Raw genomic sequence first — 25,240 nt, forward strand, 5'->3', positions numbered from 1 at the left:
TATTTCGTGAGTTTGAGATTAGTATATTCCTGAGTTGTTCTTGAAATACAGAATTTCGTACTGAACAACAGAAGTACAAAAAAACAGAAGGAAACACTTGCCTGCTGCCTATGATTTTTTTTTTTTTAAATATGCAGAAGAGATCTGAGTGTTTATTAAATGTATGCTGATCATTGCCTGAAGCCATGCTGCTTTTTAACTCATCCTAAATATTACACTGGTCATAGTATTGATATGGTAGTGTATTGCTGGCATTTGTTACAGGCTTTTGGGAGCATATTCTTACACCATACAGTTATGGGACTGTTCATGTGTTTACTTAATCTTCATGTTGTTTAAAGGACTGCAGTGACTTGCAAGCTCAAAATAGAAATGAGTTCATTAATTCCCTAAGGTCCTTATCACTGATAAATATATTCTTTTACAACAAAAAGGGTAATGGGTACCGCTTTTCCCCATTTCACATTCTATGGAATAGAGAAGGGAAATAATCAGAGATCAGTAGCTTCTTGATTAACCTGAAGCATTATTCTTAACCTTCAAATAGCAGTCCCATTCAAGGCACAGTTTGCTTGACACCAAAGGAAGGATTCATGCAGAACTCATGCCTGCTTAGTGAAAATATCTATGAAATGTCTACTTCTACTTCTGCCTATAGAAGTAGTGTGTCTTGCTGCCCAAAGCCTGAATAGTCAGAGGGTAGTTTCTATGACCTGATGAGCTTCAGGGACTCAAGTGCATATCAGGCTTCTAGGGACATCCCTCCCTTGTCTGACCATGGAGCAGTAGGGCATAACAAGGTTCTGATTTAAAAAGACATCATTTCTATGTTGATAGTCATAAGAACTAGTAGATCTGTTAAGTTATAATTTTTTAGGAACATTTTTCTGACTGTTGTTTGATGTTAGTTCACTGCTGGGAGATTTCATGAGTATTATTTGCAGATGGAAAATTACCTGGTTGTTTCTATATTCATATAAGGGGATGTCAGTTCACCACAGTCCTTCTGTTATACATAATCTTGTGGGTGGTAAGAGGTGGATTTATATTTGTACCTAGAAAAGTATTTTAAAGGAGATCAAGCCTGCTCAGATGCAGAATTCTGTAGCAAATCCAGAGATCCACAAATTGGTCTTCTTGAAATGGGGGCTTCACCATTTGTGTTTGTTGCAGATTGTCTTTAAAATGATGGAGTTTAAGTGGATAGAACAAATCTTATGAATATAATCTTCAATATGTCCATCTGGCTCTTTGATGATGACCCAGACAAGACCTCGTTCCCTGTGTATCCAACCTGAGCTGACATAAATAAGCCTATTTATTCTGTAAAAAAACAAAGGCTTTACATTTAGGGTCAACAAAATAATTCTAAAATGTATAAATAGATTCTAATTGGGTCTTCTTAACAGTGATGTTTGCAGAAATACTCAGTATTCTGAAATTTAACAAAAAAATCCTTTCATATTCTTTATTCTGAACATATCTGACAGTGGCATTTCTATTCATGACTATTTTACACAGGAGTAAATTTAGCAACAGCTGTCCCAGAAGGGCAGTATAATATCTTCTGTCTGAAAAATCCAAACCTGTTGTGTGATGAACTCAAGTTTACTAAATGCTGAATAAAATATGTCTACTACACTGTCACTGGAAAAGTCAGAATAGGACAGAAAAAGAGTGAATGATGCTGCTAATATCCATAGTCATTCTCTGCTCTCTGTGACTGAAATGCAATCAGATTCAGATTTCTACTTTCTTGGTCTACCAGGGAGGGTTAAGCAGAAGTTGACAACATATGCTAATTCCATAGATTTCTGTATATCATTTTCCAATTCAGTCAAGGCATTGATGCCTTTTAAAACAATTAATTCCCATTACTCTGTATCTTAAGTGATTGTAAATTAGGGATCAACATAGTTACTGTGCTGTTAAGCACAACAAACCCAGAATGTTATCGCTTAACAGAAAGGAGAATCAGAACCAGCGTTGTATATTCTTTTGTAAATACATGAATGCTACAGAATTCACACTCAGAATCACAGAATCATTTAGGTTGGAAAAGACCTTGAAGACAACCTAGTCCAACTCTTAATCTAACATTGACAGTTCTCAACTACACCGTATCTCTAAGCGCTATGTTGACCTTACTCTTAAACACCTCCAGGGATGGGGACTCCACCACTGACCTGGGCAGCCCATTCCAACGCCTAACAACCCGTTCTGTAAAGAAATACTTCCTAATATCCAGTCTAAACCTTCCCTGGCACAACTTGAGGCCATTACCTCTTGTCCTATCGCTTATTACTTGGTTCAAGAGACTCATCCCCAGCTCTCTGCAACCTCCTTTCAGGTAGTTGTAGAGGGCAATGAGTTCTCCCCTCAGCCTCCTCTTCTCCAGACTAAACAACCCCAGTTCCCTCAGCCGCTCCTCGTACGACATGTGCTCCAGACCCTTCACCAGCTTCGTTGCCCTTCTCTGGACACGCTCGAGTAATTCATTGTCCTTTTTGTAGTGAGGGGCCCAAAAGTGAACACAGTAATCGAGGTGCGGCCTCACCAGCGCCGAGTACAGGGGTAAGATCACTTCCCTGTCCCTGCTGGCCACGCTATTTCTGATGCAAGCCAGGATGCCATTGGCCTTCTTGGCCACCTGGGCACACTGCTGGCTCATGTTCAGCCGGCTGTCAATCAACACCCCTAGGTCCCTTTCTGACTGGCAGCTCTCCAGCCACTCCTCCCCAAGCCTGTAGCACTGCTGGGGGTTGTTGTGGCCGAAGTGCAGAACCCGGCATTTGGCCTTATTGAAACTCATACAGTTGGCCTTAGCCCATCACTCCAGCCTGTCCAGATCTCTCTGCAGAGCCTCCCTACCCTCGAGCAGATCAACACTCCCACCCAACTTGGTGTCATCTGCAAACTTACTGAGGGTGCACTCGATCCCCTCGTCTAGATCATCAGTAAAGATGTTAAACAGGAGTGGCCCCAAAACCAAGCCCTGGGGGACACCACTCGTGACTGGCCGCCAACCGGATTTCACTCCATTCACCACAACTCTTTGGGCCCAGCCATCCAGCCAGTTTTTTACCCAGCAAAGCGTGTGCCCATCCAAGCCACGAGCAGCCAGTTTCGCCAGGAGAATGCTGTGGGAAACGGTGTTAAGGGCCTTACTAATGTCAAGGTAGACAACATCCACAACCTTTCACTCATCCAATAAGGAGGTCAATAGTTTGAACATCTTTTCTAAAGGTTTGGGTTCAGTCTCTGATGAGGATAGGAATCAAGTGTTTAATTTGGCTTGTGTTGTAATTTTAAAACCTAAATCTCTACTGTAAGAGCTGAAGTTATGTTTAGTCCATGAGCAAACATTCAGTCATTTTTCTGTCATGCCTTTCAGTGAATCTGATTTCCTGCTCTGAGGTGACTAATATTATTCAAGGGGTTGATTCTGAAATGTTACCAGTTTTTCTTGAACATGGGAGGCTAATGAGTGGATAGTAGAGAGAAGGGGACAATGATTCATGCAACTTACTTGATTGCTTTGTCTTTTATTTAGTAACCCATATAGTCAGAGAGCTACTAGAAGTTGCACTAGGCATCTTATAACTCATTCAGGGCTATAGGGATCATAGCAATACATTCCAGCTTTTCTATTCTAGGCCATGATCTACAACGGCTAGCATACAAGAACTGCACAATTTTTATTTCACTCAGAATTTTGTTGACACATTGACCACTTTTGTGCTGCTCCAAACTCATTCACATATTACTGTGTATAATCAGCTCATTTGGTTAGTCATGGAAAGTTCTCCATTCCGATAAGTTTGGAGTTAATCAGTTCCAAAGATATTTTATTTTACTCAGTAAATAAGAACGGTTAGTAGTTGCCAATTCTGAAATTTTCAGTAGAGCGGTATTGAACAGGTTGTCTGCAACTGCAACATGAAAATGGAATAAAGGCAAAAGGAGCTGTATTTGTAAAGAATATTAAAATGAATCCATTAGGGGTCAAAGCAATCACTAGATTGATTAGACTAGACTACTTAAATTGATTTTTCTGAATCAATAATTATTATGGAGTCATCAAATATGTATGTGTTCTTATGTGTAATTGAACCACTGTCTTGTAATTTATACCAATGTGCATCAAAAGAATACTCAAAGAATTCTGAAAAGAAGGGCTTTTTCTCCTGTGTTCCAGCTTATAACTAGGTGAGGTTTTCTTCCATCTACTGCATATAAATTTCACCTGCAAGATTCAGAAGTATGATGGTGCTGGTTTTTGAAGAAATAAAGATTGTATTCTACCTCCTGCATTGTTCAGATGTTAAATACAGTCAAGTAACATAGATGACATTCCATTTTCTACTTCTTTTATTTTTTTTTTAACCTTTGGGAATCTCATTTAAATTGTAATTGAAAGTGTATAGGAGCCACAACAAGAGATGCTGTTCAGAGAATGAAAGAATGCAACATATTCTGCACCCTAAAAATGTTTCTCTACATTCAAACTCCCTGTCTCTAAGATTTTTCCTGCCAAAGAACTCTGGGTGGCTTTTTCATTTCTGGTTCATGCTGGTTAAGTCAAAACCAAAGAATTTTTTCACATTAATGCAAGCTCTTAGTCTTTTTTCTTTCTTTTCTTTTGAGCAATGCCTGGAAATATAATAGGAATTGCCATAATACAAATAAATAAAAATGAGAATTTTCCATATTGGAAAAGTTTGGATTAATTGTGTCTACAGCAGGGTATGTGCAAACAGTAAGAATGATCTGTGGAATGACCAGGGTGGTTACTTGTCAGTATTATGTCTTCAGCATAAACAGTCCAAGAACATATATTCAGATTAGAACAGGAGAATGTATTATAACAATAACTCAAACAATGTTTTATCAGAGACAATAAGACATGCCGTATACAGTGTATATGGGAAGTTTCAAAGTTCCTTAATTTAAAATGACACATGCAGATTTTCTTCAACTTCTGATTAGATAATTTTCATTTTAGCTTTTTCTTCTCTTTTTTCATCTTTGTTTTCCACTTTACAATCTCATTCTTATTAATATTCTCATTGACTCTTTTTCCAGTATTATACATCTTTTCAGTGTGTATAAACACTTTTGCCACAGTGCCTGTAAATATCTTCATTGGCTACTGTTCTGTCTCACCAATTCAGGACATGATGTTTTGGTATGGTAATTAAAAAAAAAAAAAAAAAAAAAAAAAAAAAAAGAAGCAACTTTCGTTTTTTCCAGATGAGAAGGCAAAGTGCCTGTGTGGCAATTGCAGAACTGAATCATTTGGGTTCCAGTATTTGGACCAATGTTTTCAAATACAAGCCTAACATAAAAATAACGCTCACAATAAATAAGTATTTTGTGCTGCAGATTAAAACTGAGTTAGAGAGCAGCAAAGCTGCATTTCACAATGGAAATACAGCTGGTCATGCTCCAAGGTCTCATTGCAACAAGTTGTAGACTAATATTTAGTAAGAATATTATTTTTTTAAAAAATAAAATACAGTTCACAGTGGCACTGAAGAGGTGGGAACTGTTTCATGTATCCACCTGGCCATGCTAATAGACTGAACTAGTTCCCTCCAGTCAGATGCTATTAAATTATCTTACACCTTCAGACATCAGTGCCATGTGGGAAATTAGTAGGCACATCCTCTTGGAATCATTCAGCAAAGTGGCTAAAAAGGACCTAATAATCTGTGTGGATCTGTGAGAGTCAGACTTTGCAGGACATGGAGCAAGTATTTTGGCAAATATGCTTCAATTATTGGTTTATGTGTTCTGTGTACTCTCTTTCTCTATGCAAAGATCCAAAATCCTCAGGATGTTAAGGTCGCATCTTCTGTGAAATTAAATAAGGCACTTTTGTTTGATTGTGAGTAGAAGAAAAGCTTGTCTGAACCATGAATGGGAGTATACAGAATCATGGAATCATGGAATCATTTAGGTTGGAACAGACCTTTGAGATCATTGAGTCCAACCATAAATCTAACACTGCCCAATAAATACATATGTTTATTGCATATAAGCCAGATGTTTAGGTTTTACGTTTAGGTTTTGTGTTATTCATCACCAAAATATTAACAAATATTTTGGAATCTTTGGTTCTAAATAGTGCTTAGGTACCATGATGAATGGGCCTATTTAAAATACAGAAATTTTACTGGAGATGTTTACTATCCTAAACCCTCACCATTTATCCAGTCCTAAAGTGGTTTTCTGTTTTGCAGAGTGAATTCCATTCAATAACATTGATTTTCTATTTCAATAACCAAACTGTCATCCAAAATGTGGATGAAATATAAAGGTTCTACTAGCTAATTAGATAGATAGGCAGATACACAGATAAATGCAGTGCAAATAAAAAAAAATATTGTCTTATACAGGCTGTATTTAATTTTGAAAACTATGTAACTGTGGGTTTGATTTTATTTATGTGGAAAATAAAATAAAATTCTTTTTATATTTTAATAACTATGGAAAAATATCCATTTTTACAATGTTAATATATTCTGTATAACCACCGATTGCATGTGAAAACATGCAGTCCATTTTATGCCCCAGTAATTCTGAAGCACCTGAACTCTTCTCCCTCCACACACCACCTGAAAATTCACAAGACTAAACATCCCTTTAGGGCTGGGAATGTATTTGCCAATTTCAGTCCGAAGGAGATTGTAACTAGCATTGTAAAGCCCTAATGATAGTTTTATAATGGAAAGCCTGAAATAACCTCAAGTACCACCTCACTAAAGTGATTCTATAATACATAACCAGTCTAATTTGAAACTAAGAGTCAGTTGTCAAGGAATACATTTCTAGAGTTAATATTGTTAACGTCTTAATTTTCCTCTTTTCTTGAATTTGAATTACAGTTTCCTTTCAAATAAAATCCACTGATGAGGCACCTAATGGTTTTCTACTTTAATTTTGCTGTTCTGATTGCTGTTACAGCTGTCCCCCATTGTCTTTATATTTAACTCCCTTGCAGAGTCCTTGCAGTGAAATCGTTATGCAGATCAAAGTATGGTTCTGATGTCCGAACTCTTACCACTACATTAGCCTCTTCATAAACTGATTAGGAAGAGCATTGTACAGGAAATGGCTGTTAACATGGCTTGCATGAATAATGGAGCTAGTTCTCCAAATGTGTTGTTTGTCATCTCTCTGAGTGTACATAAACACTTGCAGCCCTGTCAGTTCCTTAAAAGTAGTTTGAGTCTTACTAGACACTGTCAGTGTTGCCATGGAGTCAGACTCCATACTTTCACAGCAAAGCTGAAACTGATTTCCAGATAATAGTTGAGTTAGAAAACAGAGAGAAAATGTGAATGAGTAAACAAAATTCCAGGCTCCCTATTATTAGATCGGATACTTTTTTCTTCTGTCTTTCTATATCTGTTACAGATATACTAGTGATGGGTTTTGGGGGATTGGGGTTTTTTAGATGGAAAAAATATAATTAAGAATTCAGAATAGGGATTATTCTTTCAAGGAAAAGAAATCAACTGCTATACTACATTATTCTCATTTGTGTGGAAACAATGAGGTCTTTTAATATTTGAATCTCCTTAATGGGTCTATCTTGAAATTGTGCCTGTATAGGGGATAAAAGCTCTGTTACTGCTTCATTACCCTGCATCTAACAGTTATGTTTCCCAAAGCAATTTGCAGCATCCTCTTCCCTTCATTGTCACATTTGATCATGTTAGAATTTGCTCTGAAGACACGACAATGTCCTTATGTGTGAATTTCAGGATATAAGCCAGTACATTCAATAATCTCTGTTAAGAAACTAAATCAGAATCTGTCTGACAAATGATGCGATCAATGCCACACAATTAATCCATAGTAGAACTGCATGATAAACAGAAGATTACACTTTCTGTGCCAGTTAATGTCCTATAGATTCCTGCTTTACTCGAAATGTATTATTAAACATTTTTGTTGTTGCTGAACTGTTATCATCGTATGATGCTTTAAGGTATGAAAGACAATTTTATTTGATATTGTGATTTGTCTTACTAGTGGCTAGCATTCAGAAGCTTCCTGCTGCATCTGTTTTAACTGACATCAATTTCCCCATGAAAGGAAGAAAAGGAATGGTTGATTGGGCACGAAACTCAGAAGACAGGGTTGTCATTCCAAAAAATATCTTCACCCCTATGTCAACAGGTAAAGAAGCATATCAGCATGTTAATTTTGTATTACCTTTAACAAGGGGACTCAGAATCTTTGTCTCATAGGACCACTGTGTGATATAGAAGTGGTTATTTTATCCATCTTCAAAAGAAATCCAGTACCCACAGCTTATCCCAGAGGGAAATGATGGGGCTGAATTTCAGCATCTTGAACAAAAAGTGCTACAGAAATCCTAGACATTATTTTCTACACTGAAGAGCCAATGCTTAGTTATTGTGCACAGGATTGTACTTGTGGTGGTATAATTTGACCTGAAGTGCAGCTCTGCTGAACCCCCTGAAGCTTCTCCACTACAACAGACTGGGCCATTCCAACAGGTCACCTAACTTTCACCAAAGGATGCTCAGCAGGCAAATTACTGTGGCGTCACATATTGTTCACTGTTGCAGTGCGGGTCTCTGACATCAGAGAATTTACTTGCCAGGCATTAAACTCTAAAGACAGCCTTTGAGGTTACTTAATTATAAAGGTAAATGAACTAGCTTAGATGTGAGTATACAATGATGGATTTTTTGAAAATGTGATTTTTCAGTGGTTTAAATCTGTTGATATATATTCCTGATAGTGCTACATCTTTATGATAGACTTCCAGGATATAATTCAAAATTATGATGGTTTATTTAAAATAAAATTTCTGCTAGAAAGATAAATGGTATTCACATTTTCTTATGCTGATGAAGGCTTGGGAAAGAGAGTTTAAAAATCTTTTTTTCCTTACTATTTTCAGAACTAGATGAATCAACTGTATTTGTACTTGGAGCAGTGCTATACAAAAATTTAGAACTGATTTTGCCTACTTTGAGGTAAGAAATTTCATAAATACAATATGAATTAAACTATTTTTGGATCATAACTACACTACATGTCAGGATAAAAGCAGACAACCAAGACTATTTGCATATTGGTGTTGTTGGATTTTTTTCCTGTTATTTAAAATATATACATATATATTTGTCTTTCCTTCATGTTTAGTCATTTGTATGATAGAAATAGAATTTTTATCAAATTGGCTTAATTTATATTTTATGTAGTCTATATTAAACTTAGTTACAGAAATGTTTGATTAGAAGTATGCACACCGAAGTGCATTAATGTTCAGGCCACTTATACTTGTGCTTCAGACTATTGTTTGTCCACTTAGTACAGCTGATCTAGTAATGATGTCATAACCTGATGTACTAAGGTTGTCTGCTCTACTTCTACAAAAGTCTCAAGTAGTAGTTTCCCAAGCACTTTTTCAGTGCAAGCTGTATTCACACAAGGGACAGCAGAGGATCCATTTTAGAAACAAGACATGCATGTGCCTGAACAGTTGTGGTATGTCAGTTATGAGGGCCATACACATACAAAAAAAAATAGGAGGGTCTGTTGTTTCACCTTTTTCCTTTCTGTACTTGATAACAGACAATTTGGAAATAAACATTTCACCCCCTCTTCTCAAATTACCGGTTAAGATCATTTCATGGTCACAGAACCACAGAATCACAGAATCACACAGGATCACAGAATCATCTAGGTTAGAAAAGACCTTGAAGATCATCCAGTCCAACCATTAACCTAACACTGACCATTCTCAACTACACCATATCCCTCAGCATTATGTCGACCTGACTCTTAAACACCTCCAGGGGTGGGGACTCCACCACCTCCCTGGGCAGCCCATTCCAACACCTAACAACCCGTTCTGTAAAGAAATGCTTCCTAATATCCAGTCTAAACCTTTCCTGGCACAACTTGAGGCCATTACCTCTTGTCCTATCGCTTGTTCATTAACACTATCATATTTCACATGATCCTGTGCACCATCGGTCTACTAATGTCCTTTTATGGTAAAAGAAACGGGTGCAGACTGTGTCACAATAGCTGCTAATGAATTCACAATAATTAGAAAGGATAGTAATTAGGAAACCACCAAATCACCTTTTCCTTACTCTATTTAACCAAAAATTCAGTATTTGAAACAAAGGATAAAAAACAACAGGTTTTTGCCAAAACCCATTTGAAAACAAAAAAGACTCAGTCCTAAGGAAAAAAAAAAAGCACTTCCCATTGCAATGTGCAATGAGTAGCTGCAATGTTGGGAACAGAAATGTCTCTAAGGTAGAGTTCAATTTGAACAGTGATGTCCTGGCAGGACACCTGGAAGCCTGGGAAGTGCTGGTGAGAGCCGTCTATGCTTAAGGCATCATATAAATGACAGCTCATCCACTTCTGAAATGTCACTAAGCACTTTCCATTTGTTCTGCCAGTTCCTGAAATTAGCCATGAAGGAAGAGACGTTTGTGAGAGATATTTTTTCTTCTCCCATATTCGGAGAAACAGAGCCAAATGGCTATTGTAGTCAGTCCTTTTTGGCACACTTTAGAGACAATCTGCCAATCCTAGGAAAACATTAAGGTGGCCATATACCTTTCAGACCTTTATATTGTAAACCACACTCTATATCATGCCTTTTCAGATCTCATAGGTTAATAGTTTCAATTTACAGAAAACAAGTGTGAACCTTGAATGCTGTGTATGTGCTTATATGAAAAGCCGCTCAAGGCTTTTATTTCATCCATTAGAAAAGTAAGATTTATATGCATTTCTAGATTTTTCCCTAGAATCTATTGCATCCCAATTAGCAGGAATAGGGGCAGAACAAGAACATAAAAATACAGCAACTTAAGTACTATGAACTATGAGAAAGTGCATCTCAGTTCCCAAATTTTTTGCTTTTATCTGTTCTACTTTCAGCTGGTTACTGATTTACACAGCAAATTTGACCATTTCTCTGTACATTTCAGTTCACAGAGAGGTTTTGTGAGCTTCTAAGGCAAAATGATCTAATAATCTCTGTATATCTATTTATAAATAAAGTCTTTAGAAATTCAAATATGAAGATATCCTACTTTGCCTCTGAATATGTTCAGTATTATTTGAATACAATTCTCAGCTCCCTAAGAAAAGGAAACGAGCATTATTGCTTTCTCTTATGTATGTGAATAAGGAATAACAGTCATTATTAATCTGTGATATAAAAATATAACACATATTCCCAGGTACCTCTAGTTTTTAGTTTGATCAGAGTATAGCACCTCAGTACTTCCCTGCACTTCTTTAATATTTATAATAAAGTTATACTGAAACTTTTACAGCTTATATATCTTACCTCATCAGGAAGTGTATCATGCTGGATTTCTATGCCCATGGCAGTCATATTCAAAACTGATCTAATGACCTTAAAATAGTACCTCAAAGGTGGCACAATTTCAAACTGTTTTCATAGAATAATAGAATGGTTTGGGTTGGAAGGGACCTTCAGAGATCATCTAGGTCCAACCCACCCTGCCATGGGCAGGGACACCTTCCACTAGACAGGTTGCTCAAAGCCCCGTCCAACTTGGCCTTGAACATTTCCAGGGAGGGGGCAGCCACAGCTTCTCTGGGCAACCTGTTCCAGTGTCTCACCACCCTCACAGTAAAGAATTTCTTCCTTATGTCTAATATAAATCTACCCTCTTTCAGTTTAAAACCATTGCACCTTCTTCTGTCACTACAGGCCTTGGTAAAAAGTCTCTCTCCATCTTTCTTTCAGTAAAGTACCCTTTAAGTACTGGAAGCCTGCAATAAGGTCTTCTCAGAGCCTTCTCTTCTCCAGGCTGAACAACCCCAACTCTCTCAGCCTTTCTTCATAGGAGAGATGTACGAGACCTCTGACCATGTTCGTGGCCCTCTTCTGGACGTACTCTAACAGGTCCATGTCTTTCTTGTACAGGGGACCCCGCAGCTGGATGTAGTACTACATGTGGGATCTCAGAAGAGCAGAGTAGAGCGGAGGGGAGAATTGTCTCTCTCAGCCTATGGCCACCCTTCTTTTGGTGCAGCCCAGGATGCAGTTGGCCTTCTGGGCTGCAAACACGTTGCTGGCTCATGTCCAATTTTTCATCCACCAGTACCCACAAGTCCTTCTTCACAGGCTGTTCTCAATTCCTCCATCCCCTAGTCTGTATTGATATTGAGGATTGCTTCAACCCATGTGCAGGACCTTGCATTTGGCCTGTTGAATTTCATGAGGTTTGCACGGGCCCGCCTCTCAAGCCTGTCAGGGTCCCTCTGATGACATCCCTTCCCACCAGCATGTTGACCACTCCACACAGCTTGGTGTCATCGGCAACTTGCTGAGGGTGCACTCAATGCCACCATCTATGTCATTGATGAAGATACTAAATGCTATTGAATGCATTTTGATGCATTCAAACCATTTTAATGTTCATTCAGATGGAATTCTAAATTGGAAAAAGGCTGCAACTGTGGTTAGTGCTAAATTTGTTGAACTATTATACTCTTTGCAAAAATTGGAACTGCAATGCAGGTTTTAAAAGAGTCTTTATTATGGCGTGGTTTATCAGTTTACACTCATTCAGGTACGTGAATGAAATGTAGATTTCTCTACGTCCCACTGCATTTGGAAAAGGTTTATTGTTGTTTGCTTACATGTTGCAGTAAAAAACTATCATCTTACATGGGTTTATATTAATTACTATTAGGAGTAATCTTATTTAACTGTAATAAAAATTATTGTGATAAGCCCTATTAGTGCTGAACATAGTGAAATGCTTCACCACAATAGCATTGTGTATGAAGCAAACACTGTAAAATGTGAGGGGAAGTATCATCTAGTTTTTATATGATGCTTAGAAATGTGGTAGCTACTCACAGTGTATGAATTAAAAAAACCATTCTGAATAAGGATCTTATGTGATGCTGTTCTAAATGACAGTTGACAAAATATGTTAATGATGGGAGTAAAGATAAACAAAACAATAAAACAAGGTAAAATATGAAAATGGGCTTGTGTTTGAGTTCAAAGGCCACATCATTTACACGTTGACAACCTGATAAAAGAGGTGATTTCTACTGGCTGCAAGCTTTACAACTTTCCATGTGATTTCAGTCCCTGGCTTTACAGGAGTTAAGATAGGAGTAAAATAAATATTTGCTTGCAGTTTCCAGAACAACAAAGGTGACACACATTCTAATACATTCCTTACTATCAGCACTAAAAGGTATGCAAGCTTCTACATCATCACAAGGAATGTCTTTGTTTAAAATAAACAAACAAATAAAGAAAGAATATCTCAATATATCTTTAGGGAAAATCTTTCAAAGCACCTAACCACAGAATCCCCATCTGGTACATCACAGGTGTTCTGTGAGTAAAATGAGGATTTCATTATCTAGGATAGCCTATACAATATATTTCACAAACTCCAAAGTTATCTGCATTTTTTACCATATGGGCTTGATTTTTCTTGTGTTTACTGGCATAGAGTCTGTTAAAAGTAAGTCTTGTAAACACAGTGAGATGAGAACTTGGCAATTACATTAATATAGAACTTTTTGGACAATGTGTTTAATCCTAGTGGTACATGTATATTATTCAAAGAATTTTGCCAGAACTGTTAAAAGAAGAAGTTAGGAAAAATAGGAGAAAATTACTTTATTCTTTCTTATAAAAATAGAAGAATTTTTTTTCAGGCACAAGTAAATAAACTTCATCTGATTCTATTTTGTAATATACTTTGCTGCACTACACTGTTCTTGTAATGTCATATGGATTTTTTTTAAATCATATATTGAAATATTGGATATTTTGAGCACTATAAACTGAATATTATTTCCCTATCTCTTGCATCCTTGAGCACAATTATGTTATTGTTAGGTTCACAGAAAATTGATTCTCAGTATAATACTCATCTAAAAGACATTATATATAATTCCTCTCCTGGGCACTCTAAAGAAATACATTGCATAATGCCATACGCTAAGATAGTTTTTAACTTTTCCTTTAACAAATAAGAACAAATAAAGAATCAATTATTTTTCTGTAGGAAGCTTTTTCTCCCGTCACTTAAAGAACCACTGTACTTTTTCTGCTATAATTTCCTTCACTGAAATGTTCTCTTTCCCCATTTGAAACACCATTCCTAAACCCCTCCTTCGAGTGCTGTACAGCCAAAAAACCCTTAAACTTTCTTAGGTCAACTTTGTTAGACTGAGGATGGAGTACCTCAGATGGGCTTTTACTGCATATCATTACTGCTATAGTATCCATAATTTTTCTATGATGTATACAACATTTATACATTGAGCTATAACTTCTTTCATGTTGTCTTGTGTTAGCAACATGCCTTATTCATAAGTTCATTTTTCTTCAGTAACATAGAGTCATTCTAAAAAGAAAGGTGGGCCCATGCAAACCTCACGAAATTCAACAAGGCCAAGCGCAAGTTCCTGCACATGCCTCAGAGCAATCCCAAGCACAAATACAGACTGGTCGATGAGTGGATTGAGAGCATCCTTGTGGAGAAGGACTTGGGAGTACTAGTGGATGGAAAACTGACTATGAGCCAGCAATGTGTACTCGCAGCCCAGAAAGCCAACTGTATCCTCGGCTGCATCAAGAGGAGTATGTCTAGCAGGTCAAGGGAGGTGATTCTTCCCCTCCACTCCAGTCTTGTGAGACCCCACTTGGAGACTGTGTTCAGCTCTGGGGCCCCCAACATGGACTTGCTCAAGTGAATCCAGAGGAGGGCCATGAAGATGACTGGGGAGCTGGAGCACTGCCCTTATGAGGACAGGCTGAGAGAGTTGGGGTTGTCAGTCTAGAGGAGAAAACTCCTTACAAGGAGCATTCCAGTACCAAAAGGGGGCCTACAGGAAAGATGGGGAGGGATTCTTTATCAGGGATTGTAGAGATTGGATGAGTGGTAATGGTTTTAAACTGAAAGAGGGTAGATTTAGACATAAGGAAGAAATTCTTTACTGTGAGGGTGGTGAGACACTGGAACAGGTTGCCCAGAGAAGCTGTGGATGTCCCTCCCTGGAAATGTTCAAGGCCAGGTTGGACGGGGCTTTGAGCAACCTGGTCTAGTGGAAGGTGTCCCTGCCCATGGCAGGGGGGGTGGACCTAGATGATCTTTGAAGGTCCCTTCCAACCCAAACCATTCTATGATTCTATGATTCTATGAAGAAAAGAAAACCTGAATTTCATATCACATAGAATCAATATATATTCCCTTATATAAAAGGATACCCTCAAAATGTATACCCAAATAGGAGGATATCTTAGTAAAATAGCTCTTTTATTAATACTGGTTTTAATTCAGATCGGAAACAACACTAGGAAAGCAAATCTGGTAGCTCTTCTTGAGCCTTTAGTCAATCAAACTTTGTTCTCTTGAATCTTCAAGGATTTATTCAGCCATAGTTTCCAAGGAATTGAATATATTTTTTGAGTAATTGTTTTCAAAATTTGACCCTGACGTGCATTTTTCTGGACAGTCAGCAGAGCACCATCCTGTACAAGTCCATTTCTCATTAAAGACAAATTTTAGATTCTTCTTTGGAGAAAGATGTAATGGTGAAGTCACTCTCCACTTGTCATAAAAGAGCTATAAGATAATGCACTTGCCCAGGAAGTATGAGATAGGTCATTCCCATTCTATGTCATTCCCAGTATGAGAGGGACTGAAACCCATGTATTCCACCTCCTGGGAAAAGCTGATTACTTAAATTCCTGAATAAGTGTTCTCAGCATCAAGCTGTAGTTTAAAAAATTATCTTCAGCAAATATATCAATAACACTACACTAGTGGTTTTGAGGGAAATTCTTGTGACTACAATGCTTTAATCTTTAATTCAATGGCATCTTAAGGTGTTATGTGAGTTTAGAATATACTTGCCAGATTACATTCTTCCAGAAACTATCTAAACAGTTAAGTATGCGATATACAACTAGGCATTCAGCCCAAACAGGACAGCAATGAGTGATGCAGATTTCATTTCACAGTGATATAGCCAGTTACATCTGTTTTCTGGTGAAACAGTCTGCTAGGGGCTCTTGAGAACGTAAATAGATTGGTAGGGTTTCAGTGAGACTGAGGTAGAATTGATGTACTGAGGTTCCAGTCTAGGCACCTTAAATGCTCTTTTGGATCTCACCCTAGAACCATTAGAACTGTACCAAAATTAGATACAGCAAGGAAACATTTCTAAATCACAATGATTGGCTGTGATCAAGTACTGAAGTATCAGTATTTACATTAGATTAAGTGAATTTCTAAAATTGACAAAATCTTTTAATAGCCAGTAAACTCTACTTCCACTTGTCATGACCTATTAGAGAAATTAGTTTTGTATTTATTTGGAGTTTTTTTCATTTTGTTTTTTAATTATCCCTTACTTGGGAACTTTTATAGATATTCATCTACTGTATGTACAGTAAGGTATCGTAATTACTCCCCCTCTACAGAACGTACTGAAAGTTTGCCAAACATTAAATGTTAGTCTGACAGAGAGATATGTTTTTGTCAACAATATGTGAGACTTAAAAGTGCAACTACAGGGTAGAAATAGGAATTAAGTAAAATAGAAAGACACTTCCATTGTATTTCCATTTGTCCTGGTTTTGGCCAGGATAGAGTTAACCTTCCATGGGCTGAGAGGGAGCACAGCTGAAGGGCTGGGTCCTGATTGATCGTTGGAGCATTCCATGTCATGTGATGTCAAAGCTCAGCATATAGGTGGGCGCGTGCTCTCTCAGGGGCGTTGCTTGTTTTGTTTTCGGTTTCCGGATCAGCTGGGTGGGCTTCTCTGGTGGGTTTGAGATCGCTGCTGGGGATGAGCTCTGTACCGGTCGCCGTTCGGTGAGCCACTACTACATTTTACATGTTTCGGACTACTATCATTACTGTTGTTCTTTTGCTAAGTAAATTTTTGTTATTTAACCTACAAATTTCTTTTTTTTTTTTTTCTCTGTCCCTCCCCTATTTCACTGGTGGTGGGGAGGGGGAAGTAAACAACTGGCACGTGGCAATTTGCTACCAGCTGAGTTCAAACCACAACAGCTTTTGGCGCCCAACGTGGGGCATGAAGTTTGAGATAATGGCAGAACGGGTAACAATGTTGATGTCTTTGCTCCTTCAGATTTTATCACCTAATTGGCATTATGTATTTCCCATGCTGTTGCTCACAGTCCATGAGAGTTGGGTTAAGATCTTGGTTTTGCTGTACTATGTGATGCTTATCTATGACAGGGTGCTGTCATCAGCCCTGGGGCTATTTACAATTGTGTTTGAGGAATTCAGGAATTTCAGATACTTTGGAATGCTGATATTAACATGGTCATTTTACTGCTAGGAGCTAGTGTGTTCCTGCATGTGATTCAGGTTTTGTTCAGGGTTAAGCAACTATTTAAGAGTATCACCTGGAAACCTACCCCAAGATTGGAGAATTATGAGTGGCTGGGAGTGTGGAGTAGCATGGGCAAGTACCTAGAACTGTGGGCACCTCCAGTGTATTGGAACTTCACTCCTGCACAAGTGCAGAATCCTGAAGAGTTAGTAGAATATTTGGAAAAAGTATGTTGTCACCCGGGTAATTCCAGAGAAGCAAAGCTCACTGCAACATTCTGGGGCTTAGCCCACACTTATCGAGTGCTATTAAACACTGTTGAACACCCTCAAGAGGAAGAGAAGGGCTGTGGATCTGGTAACAAAGTAACAGACTGTGCAACCACTCTGAAGTCCACAACAGAAACTGCAGCCACTACAAGCCCGAGGATAGGCGCTGCAGCTGAACCAGAGGATCAACCCATGACAGTGTCAGTTGCTCCCATACATAAGAAGAAATACACAAAAAAATCCCCTCACAGTGTACAGGGTGATGATGAACCAGGCCCATCACAACAGGAGGAGGAGGCAGAGCCAGTAATAGTCACCTGATCCTTATTCCTGAGTGAGTTGCAAGGTATGCGAAAAGATTTCAGCCGCCATCCAAGTGGAGCAACTCGTTACCTGACTGCTCCGATGCTGGGATAGCGGGGCCAGCAATGTGGAATTAGAGGGCAGGGAGGCAAGACAGCTGGGATCCCTGTCTAGGGAAGGGGGCATTGACAAAGCCATTGGAAAGAAGACACAAAATCTCAGTCTCTGGAGGCGACTTCTGTCAAGTGTGAGGGAGAAGTATCCCTTCAAGGGAGATTTTGTATGCCGTCCAAGGAAATGGACCACTATGGAGAGAGGCATTCAATACTTGAGGGAGCTAGCTGTACGGGAAATGGTTTACTGTGACCCAGATAATGCACAGCTACCCACAGATCCAGATGAAGTCCAATGCACCCGGCCCATGTGGAGGAAGTTTGTACGAAGCACACCCTCATCATATGCCAGTGCATTAGCACTAATGGACTGGAGAGACAAAGAAGGACCAACAGTAGATGAACTGGCTCGCCGACTACGACAATATGAAGAAAGTCTCTCTTCATCCCTTGTCGCAGCTGTGGAGAAATTATCTCAAGAATTCCAGCAATTTAAATAGGACATGTCCTACTCCCCACCTGCACGGACTAGAATCTCGGCTATCAGGAGCAGTCGTTTCTCTACTCGAGGAAACCAGTACACACCACGGGGGAAGCTGTGGCATCGCCTGTGTGACTATGGAGAAGACATGAAGAAATGGGATGGAAAACCTACCTACCTCCTAGAAGAGCGGGTACGTGAGTTGGAAGGAAGAACAAGTACAAAACGGGGTTCTTTCATGAGAAATGCTGCTCCGGTTTCCAGTAATCAAGTGTCCAAACAGAGCAGAAAGGTCGACTTTGTTCATGATCCTGTGAGAAGAACTTCTGATTTATATTCACAAGAAGTGAGTGATCAAGATGAGACTGAAATCCATGCGCACCACACCAACCCATTTGTCATTAGTGGGTATTATGACCAACATTAGAGGGGCCCTGCCTCCAGCCAGGCGGAGGACAGGGACAATTGAGTTTATTGGTCCGTGTGGGTTCAATGGCCTGGCACATCTGACCCCCATCAGTATAAGGCTCTAGTGGACACTGATGCTCAATGCACCCTAATGCCATCAAATTTTAAAGGAGCAGAACCAATTTGTATTTCAGGAGTGACAGGGGGGTCTCAACAGTTGACTGTATTGGAGGCCGAGGTGAGCCTAAGTGGAAAAGAGTGGGAAAAACACCCCATTGTGACTGGCCCAGACGCTCCATGTATCCTTGGCATAGATTATCTCAGAAGAGGGTATTTTAAGGACCCAAAAGGGTATTGGTGGGTTTTTGGTATAGCTGCCTTGGAAACAGAAGAAATTAAACATCTGTCTGTGTTACCTGGTCTCTCAGAGGATCCTTCTGTTGTGGGATTGCTGAAGGTTGAAGAACAATGGGTGCCAATTGCCACTACAACAGTGCACCAATAGCAATATTGCACCAATCAAGACTCTGTAATCCCTATCCATAAACTGATTGTCAGCTAGAGAGCCAAGGAGTCATCAGCAAGACGCTCTCCCCTTTTAACAGCCCCATATGGCCAGTGTGAAAGTCTAATGGAGAGTGGAGATTGACAGTAGACTATCGTGGCCTGAATGAAGTCACACCACCACTTAGTGCTGCCGTGCCAGACATGCTAGAACTTCAATGTGAACTAGAGTTGAAGGCAGCCAAGTGGTACGCCACGACTGATACTGCTAACGCATTTTTCTCCATCCCTCTGGCAGCAGAATGCAGGCCACGGTTTGCTTTTACCTGGAGGGGTGTCCAATACACCTGGAATCGACTGCCCGAGGGGTGGAAGCACAGCCCCACCATTTGCCATGGACTGATCCAGACTGCACTGGAACAGGGTGAAACCCCGGAACATTTACAGTACATCAATGACATCATTATATGGGGTAATACAGCAGAAGAAGTTTCTTAAGAAAGGGGAAAAAATGATCCAAATCCTTCTGAGAGCCGGGTTTGCCATAAAGCATGGTAAGGTCAAGGGACCCGCACAAGAGATTCAGTTTTTAGGAGTAAAGTGGCAAGATGGACATCATCAGATTCCAATGGAGGTGATTAATAAAATAAGAGCTATGTCCCCACCGACTAACAGAAAGGAGACACAAGCTTTCTTGGGTGTTGTGGGTTTCTGGAGACTGCACATTCCAAATTACAGTAAGATTGTAAACCCTCTCTATCAAGTGACCTGGAAAAAGAATGATTTTATATGGGGCCCGGAACAGCAACAAGCTTTTGAACAAATTAAACAGGAGATAGTCCATGCAGTAGCTCTTGCACCAGTTCGTACAGGACAAGTTGTTAAAAATGTGCTCTACACTGCAGCTGGGAAGAATGGCCCTACCTGGAGTCTCTGGCAGAGAGCACCAGGGGAGACTTGGGGTTGACCCCTGGGGTTTTGGAGTTGGGGATACAGAAGATCCGAGGACTGCTATACTCCAACCGAAAAGGAGATACTGGCACCATATGAAGGGGTCCGAGCAGCTTCAGAGGTGATTGGGACTGAAGCACAGCTCCTCCTGGCACCCCAACTGCCAGTGCTGGGCTGGATGTTCAAAGGGAGTGTCCCCTTTACACACCACGCAACTGATGCCACGTGGAGTAAATGGGTCACATTAATCACACAACAGGCTCGAATAGGGAGCCCCCATCCAGGAATACTGGAAGAGATTACAAATTGGCCAGAAGGCAAAGATTTTGGAATGACGCCAGAGAAAGAGGTAGCACGTGCTGAAGAGGCCCCACCATATAATAAACTACTGGATAATGAGAAGCGATATGCCCTGTTTACCGACGGGTCCTGTCACATTGTGGGAAAACATCGAAGGTGGAAAGCAGCTGTGTGGGGCCCCACACGACGGGTCGCTGAAGCTGCTGAAGGAGAAGGTGAATTAAGTTAGTTTGAAGAGGTGAAAGCCATCCAGCTGGCCTTGGATATCGCTGAGTGAGAAAAGTGGCCAGTGCTCTACCTCTATACTGACTCATGGGTGGTGGCAAATGCACTGTGGGGGTGGTTACAGTGATGGAAACGGAGCAACTGGCAGTGCAGAGGCAAACTCATCTGGGCTGCTGAATTATGGCAAGATATTGCTGCTCAGGTAGAGAATCTGGTTGTGAAAGTACTCCATGTAGACGCTCACATACCGAAGAGCTGGGCCACTGAAGAACATCAGAACTAACAGGCGGATCAAGCTGCTGAGATTAAGGTGGATCAAGTAGATCTGGACTGGCAACATAAGGGTGAACAATTTATGGCTCACTGGGCCCGTGACTCCTCAGGCCAGCAGGGAAGAGATGGAACACATAGATGAGCTCGTGACTGAGGGGTGGACTTAAGCATGGATGTTTTTGCACAGGTAATCCATGAATGTGAAACATGTGCTATGATCAAGCAAGCCAAATGGTTAAAGACCCTTTGGCATGAAGGATGATGGTCAAAATATAAATATGGGGAGGCTGGCAGATTGATTATATCATACTCCCATAAACTCGGCAAGGCAAACACTATGTGCTTACAATGGTGGAACCAGCCACTGGTTGGTTGGAAACTTATGCCGTGTCCCATGCCACTGCCTGGAACACCATTTTAGGCCTTGAGGAGAAAGTCTTATGGCGGCGTGGCACGCCAAAAAGAATTGAGTCAGATAATGGGACACACTTCCGAAACAACCTCATAGATGCCTGGGCCAAAGAACATGGCATTGAGTGGATATATCACATTCCCTACCATGCACCAGCCTCTGGAAAGATTGAGCGATACAAGGGATTGCTGAAAACTACACTGAGAGCAATGGGTGGTGGAACTTTCAAACACTGAGACGTGCATTTAGCAAAAGCCACCTGGTTAGTCAATACCAGAGGATCTTCAAGCAACCTGGCCCTACTCAGTCAAACCTCCTACATACCGTGGATGGGGATAAAGTCCCTGTAGTGCGCATGAAAAATATACTGGGGAAGACCGTCTGGGTTACTCCTGCCTTGGGTAAAGGTAAACCCATGCGTGGGATTACTTTCACCCAAGGACCTGGGTGCACCTGGTGGGTAATGCAGGAGGACAGAGAAGTCCGATGCATGCCTCAAGGAGATTTAATTCTGGGTGAAAATAGCCAGTGAATTGAACTGTCAAATAACCCTGTTAATTGCAATTGGTGCCTCACAACATCCTCCTGCCACATCCAAAGCCTCCTGCTCCACTGACTGAGCTAGCTCCATCTCATTGCTCCAGCCTCAAAGACTACCATGACAGATGGAACCTGAAATTATGGGCTAAATGAACTCAGCAGACATTTTGGAAGGATGGCCCATAGACTGAGGGAATGATATCTGTGAAACCTGATAAAAAAAACGGGTGGTGATTCCTTAGAATGCATTTGGAACCTGAGCATGACATCAATGATATGGAATAAGGGGTAGAGACTGTCCTGGTTTTGGCCAGGATAGAGTTAACTTTCCATGGGCTGAGAGGGAGCACAGCTGAAGGGCTGGGTCCTGATTGATCATTGGAGCATTCCATGTCATGTGATGTCAAAGCTCAGCATATAGGTGGGCGCGTGCTCTCTCAGGGGCGTTGCTTGTTTTGTTTTCGGTTTCCGGATCAGCTGGGTGGGCTTCTCTGGTGGGGACGAGCTCTGTACCGGTCGCCGTTCGGTGAGCCACTACTACATTTTACATGTTTTGGACTACTATCATTACTGTTGTTCTTTTGCTAAGCAAATTTTTGTTATTTAACCTACAAATTTCTTTTTTTTTTTTTTTTCCTCTGTCCCTCCCCTATTTCACTGGTGGTGGGGAGGGGGAAGTAAACAACTGGCACGTGGTAATTTGCTACCAGCTGAGTTCAAACCGCAACACCATTATATGATCTGGTTGAGTAAAATTGGACTAGAATTCATACCTTGCCCCAAAAGAATAATTTCATTCCTTGTGCTGAGTAAAGTGCCCGCTGAGTTAAGTTTCTATTACTGTAGCCATGGCAATTCCTGTTTCAATGATCCAGCAAAGTGGAATCCTCTTCTAAATACCATTTCCTTAGAGAAAATAAGCAATTAAACAACAACAGAATATTTGTACTGTCTATTATAATTACATCTAAACTGACTAGTTTCTTCTCTGATAACATCTGCCTGTGAATATGTCTTTCTTTGAGGTTTTATGTTTGTTTATGTGCAATCAGCAGAAGGTGTTGAAAACAGCATTACATACAAAGGAAAAGCCATAATTATAATCAGAAGCAGTCAGACTGATAACTGATGTTTGTTCTAAGCCTGACAGGGTCATAAGAAGCAAGTATCTCAGACATGAACGTCATGTCAACATGTCTTTATGCCTGTATTAGCATAACCCTGTCAATATTAAGTCTGTCCTAGAAAGGTAGCTACAAAACAGTGATCCATGTTTTACATGAAGAGAGAGATTGATGATGAATTAGAGATATTAACAGAAAATAATTCTTTTTGAGTAATCTGGTACAATAACATAACCAAATCTAATCTCACATATATGAGAAAAAATTGATTGGTTTTGGTGGGATTTCAGTCAGGGCACAACTATGGATTATACCTTTAAAAGTATTTAGATGATGAAGTTACCCACTCATATACCAAATGCAATGGTTTTTCAAAAACTGGAAACAGGTAGGTTTTTTTCACAAGCACAGAATCAACAGAATTTTAGAATCTCCCATTGCACTCATCCATCTTCACAATTTTACGGTTAACAGTCAGAAAAAAGTCCAACACAGCACTTTGGAAGAAAAATGACTGTCTCTTATAAAACATAGCTAGTGGGTCTGTGTTGAGAGAAGCGAGTAATATGTGTTCAAACATCAACAGAATGTTTGTGTGCATCAATACACCCTTCCAATTAGTGAATCATACTTTAAGGAATGGCATTTCTGCCACCATTGTTGCTCTTCAGTCTTTAATGTATGGTTGGAGTGAATGTTTTCACCCACCACTTCCAAAAAAATATAGTTTCTTCCTGAATATTTGTCAACTAAAGTCACGAAAAATGCCCATGAGATACTTCTTTAAATGTAATATCAGAAGCCTCATTTAATCTCATACAAAGTTAAATCTTTCATTTCCACATGTTTTTTTCCAGGAATTTTACGGTTGTTAATTCAAAAATCATCGTTGTTACTATACGACCTGAGCCCAAAACCACAGATTCTTTTCTGGAGATAGAACTGGCCCATCTGTCTAATGTAAGTACAAGGATAGTTGATATGCTCTTCCAAGAGTATTTATCAGATCATATGAAAGAAGTAGGGTTGTTTTAAATATGAGGTAATAAAACCCAGTTTAACTGCTAAAACTTAAGTCCAGAAACAGTCTACCATACTTTGAAGGGAATGTGTACCTGTTTCATGCATGTGTATATGCAAAACAAAATTAATTGTTGTTCTGTGACTTTTGAGCTTTTCATTAAACATCAATTTCTACCTATTAACTGCTTTGACAGATACAACTGAAAATGTAGTATTGTGCTGAATACTTAACCTTTTGCTCCCTGCATAGGTCATAGAGCTACATGGTTCTTCAGGCCTTTCTTCTTTTCTTTCATTATTTTATACTCAAATTTTAACCTAACCTGTTGTAGCAGACTTTGAAAAAAAAATGCTCTGGTTCCAATTTAGCTTACAATTCTTATAAATGTTTGAGATTTTTTGTGCAATTATTTTTAATTCTGTACTTTTCAGCCTTTAATCTCACATTAAAAATGTTTTAAATCTGAAAAAAGGGATTTTATGTCTAACTATATGAAAAATATTAACAGTTTTTCTTTCTGCTGTCAGCAATCTCCCAGCAGTCACAGGGAGAATAAAATATATCTTTTGCAGGACATCTTTGTCACGTACGATGTACAGGAAATAATGTTAAATAACAATCATGGGAGTAATTTATGTGAAGGCATGGCATATAAACTCTGTTTATGTTGCTAAAAGTAGATTTACTTTAAATAAAGTCATAAAAAGATGATTAGAAGAGACATAGTTACCAGAGCTTTAGTAAATAGTATTGTTATCTAAAAGACTGTAAAGCTGTGATTTTTTGTTCTAAACAGTTGCTCAAGTGGACAATTCAAGGTACAATTCAACTGGAGGAGTTCCAAATATTTCATTCAGTAGCAAATTTGGATTAGTGTCTCTGGGTAAAAGTATGAAGAAAACTCTTCGAACTCTAGATC

The 25,240-nt window shown here is 39.5% G+C and overlaps 1 protein-coding gene across 7 annotated transcripts in view; it reads left to right on the forward strand.

Annotated features, from left to right (window-relative positions):
- ADGRB3 (adhesion G protein-coupled receptor B3) overlaps positions 1-25,240 on the forward strand; it is a 486,594-nt gene that overhangs the window by 266,995 nt on the left and 194,359 nt on the right. For all 7 annotated transcript variants that reach the window (XM_074861803.1, XM_074861802.1, XM_074861800.1 and 4 more), the window contains 3 exons: positions 8,044-8,190; positions 8,945-9,020; positions 24,155-24,257. In XM_074861803.1, coding sequence (XP_074717904.1) covers positions 8,044-8,190; positions 8,945-9,020; positions 24,155-24,257 — 326 coding nt within the window. The remainder of the gene's footprint in view (positions 1-8,043; positions 8,191-8,944; positions 9,021-24,154; positions 24,258-25,240) is intronic.

This window comes from Strix uralensis, chromosome 3 (genome assembly GCF_047716275.1).
Source record: "Strix uralensis isolate ZFMK-TIS-50842 chromosome 3, bStrUra1, whole genome shotgun sequence".
Taxonomy (NCBI): Eukaryota; Metazoa; Chordata; class Aves; order Strigiformes; family Strigidae; genus Strix; species Strix uralensis.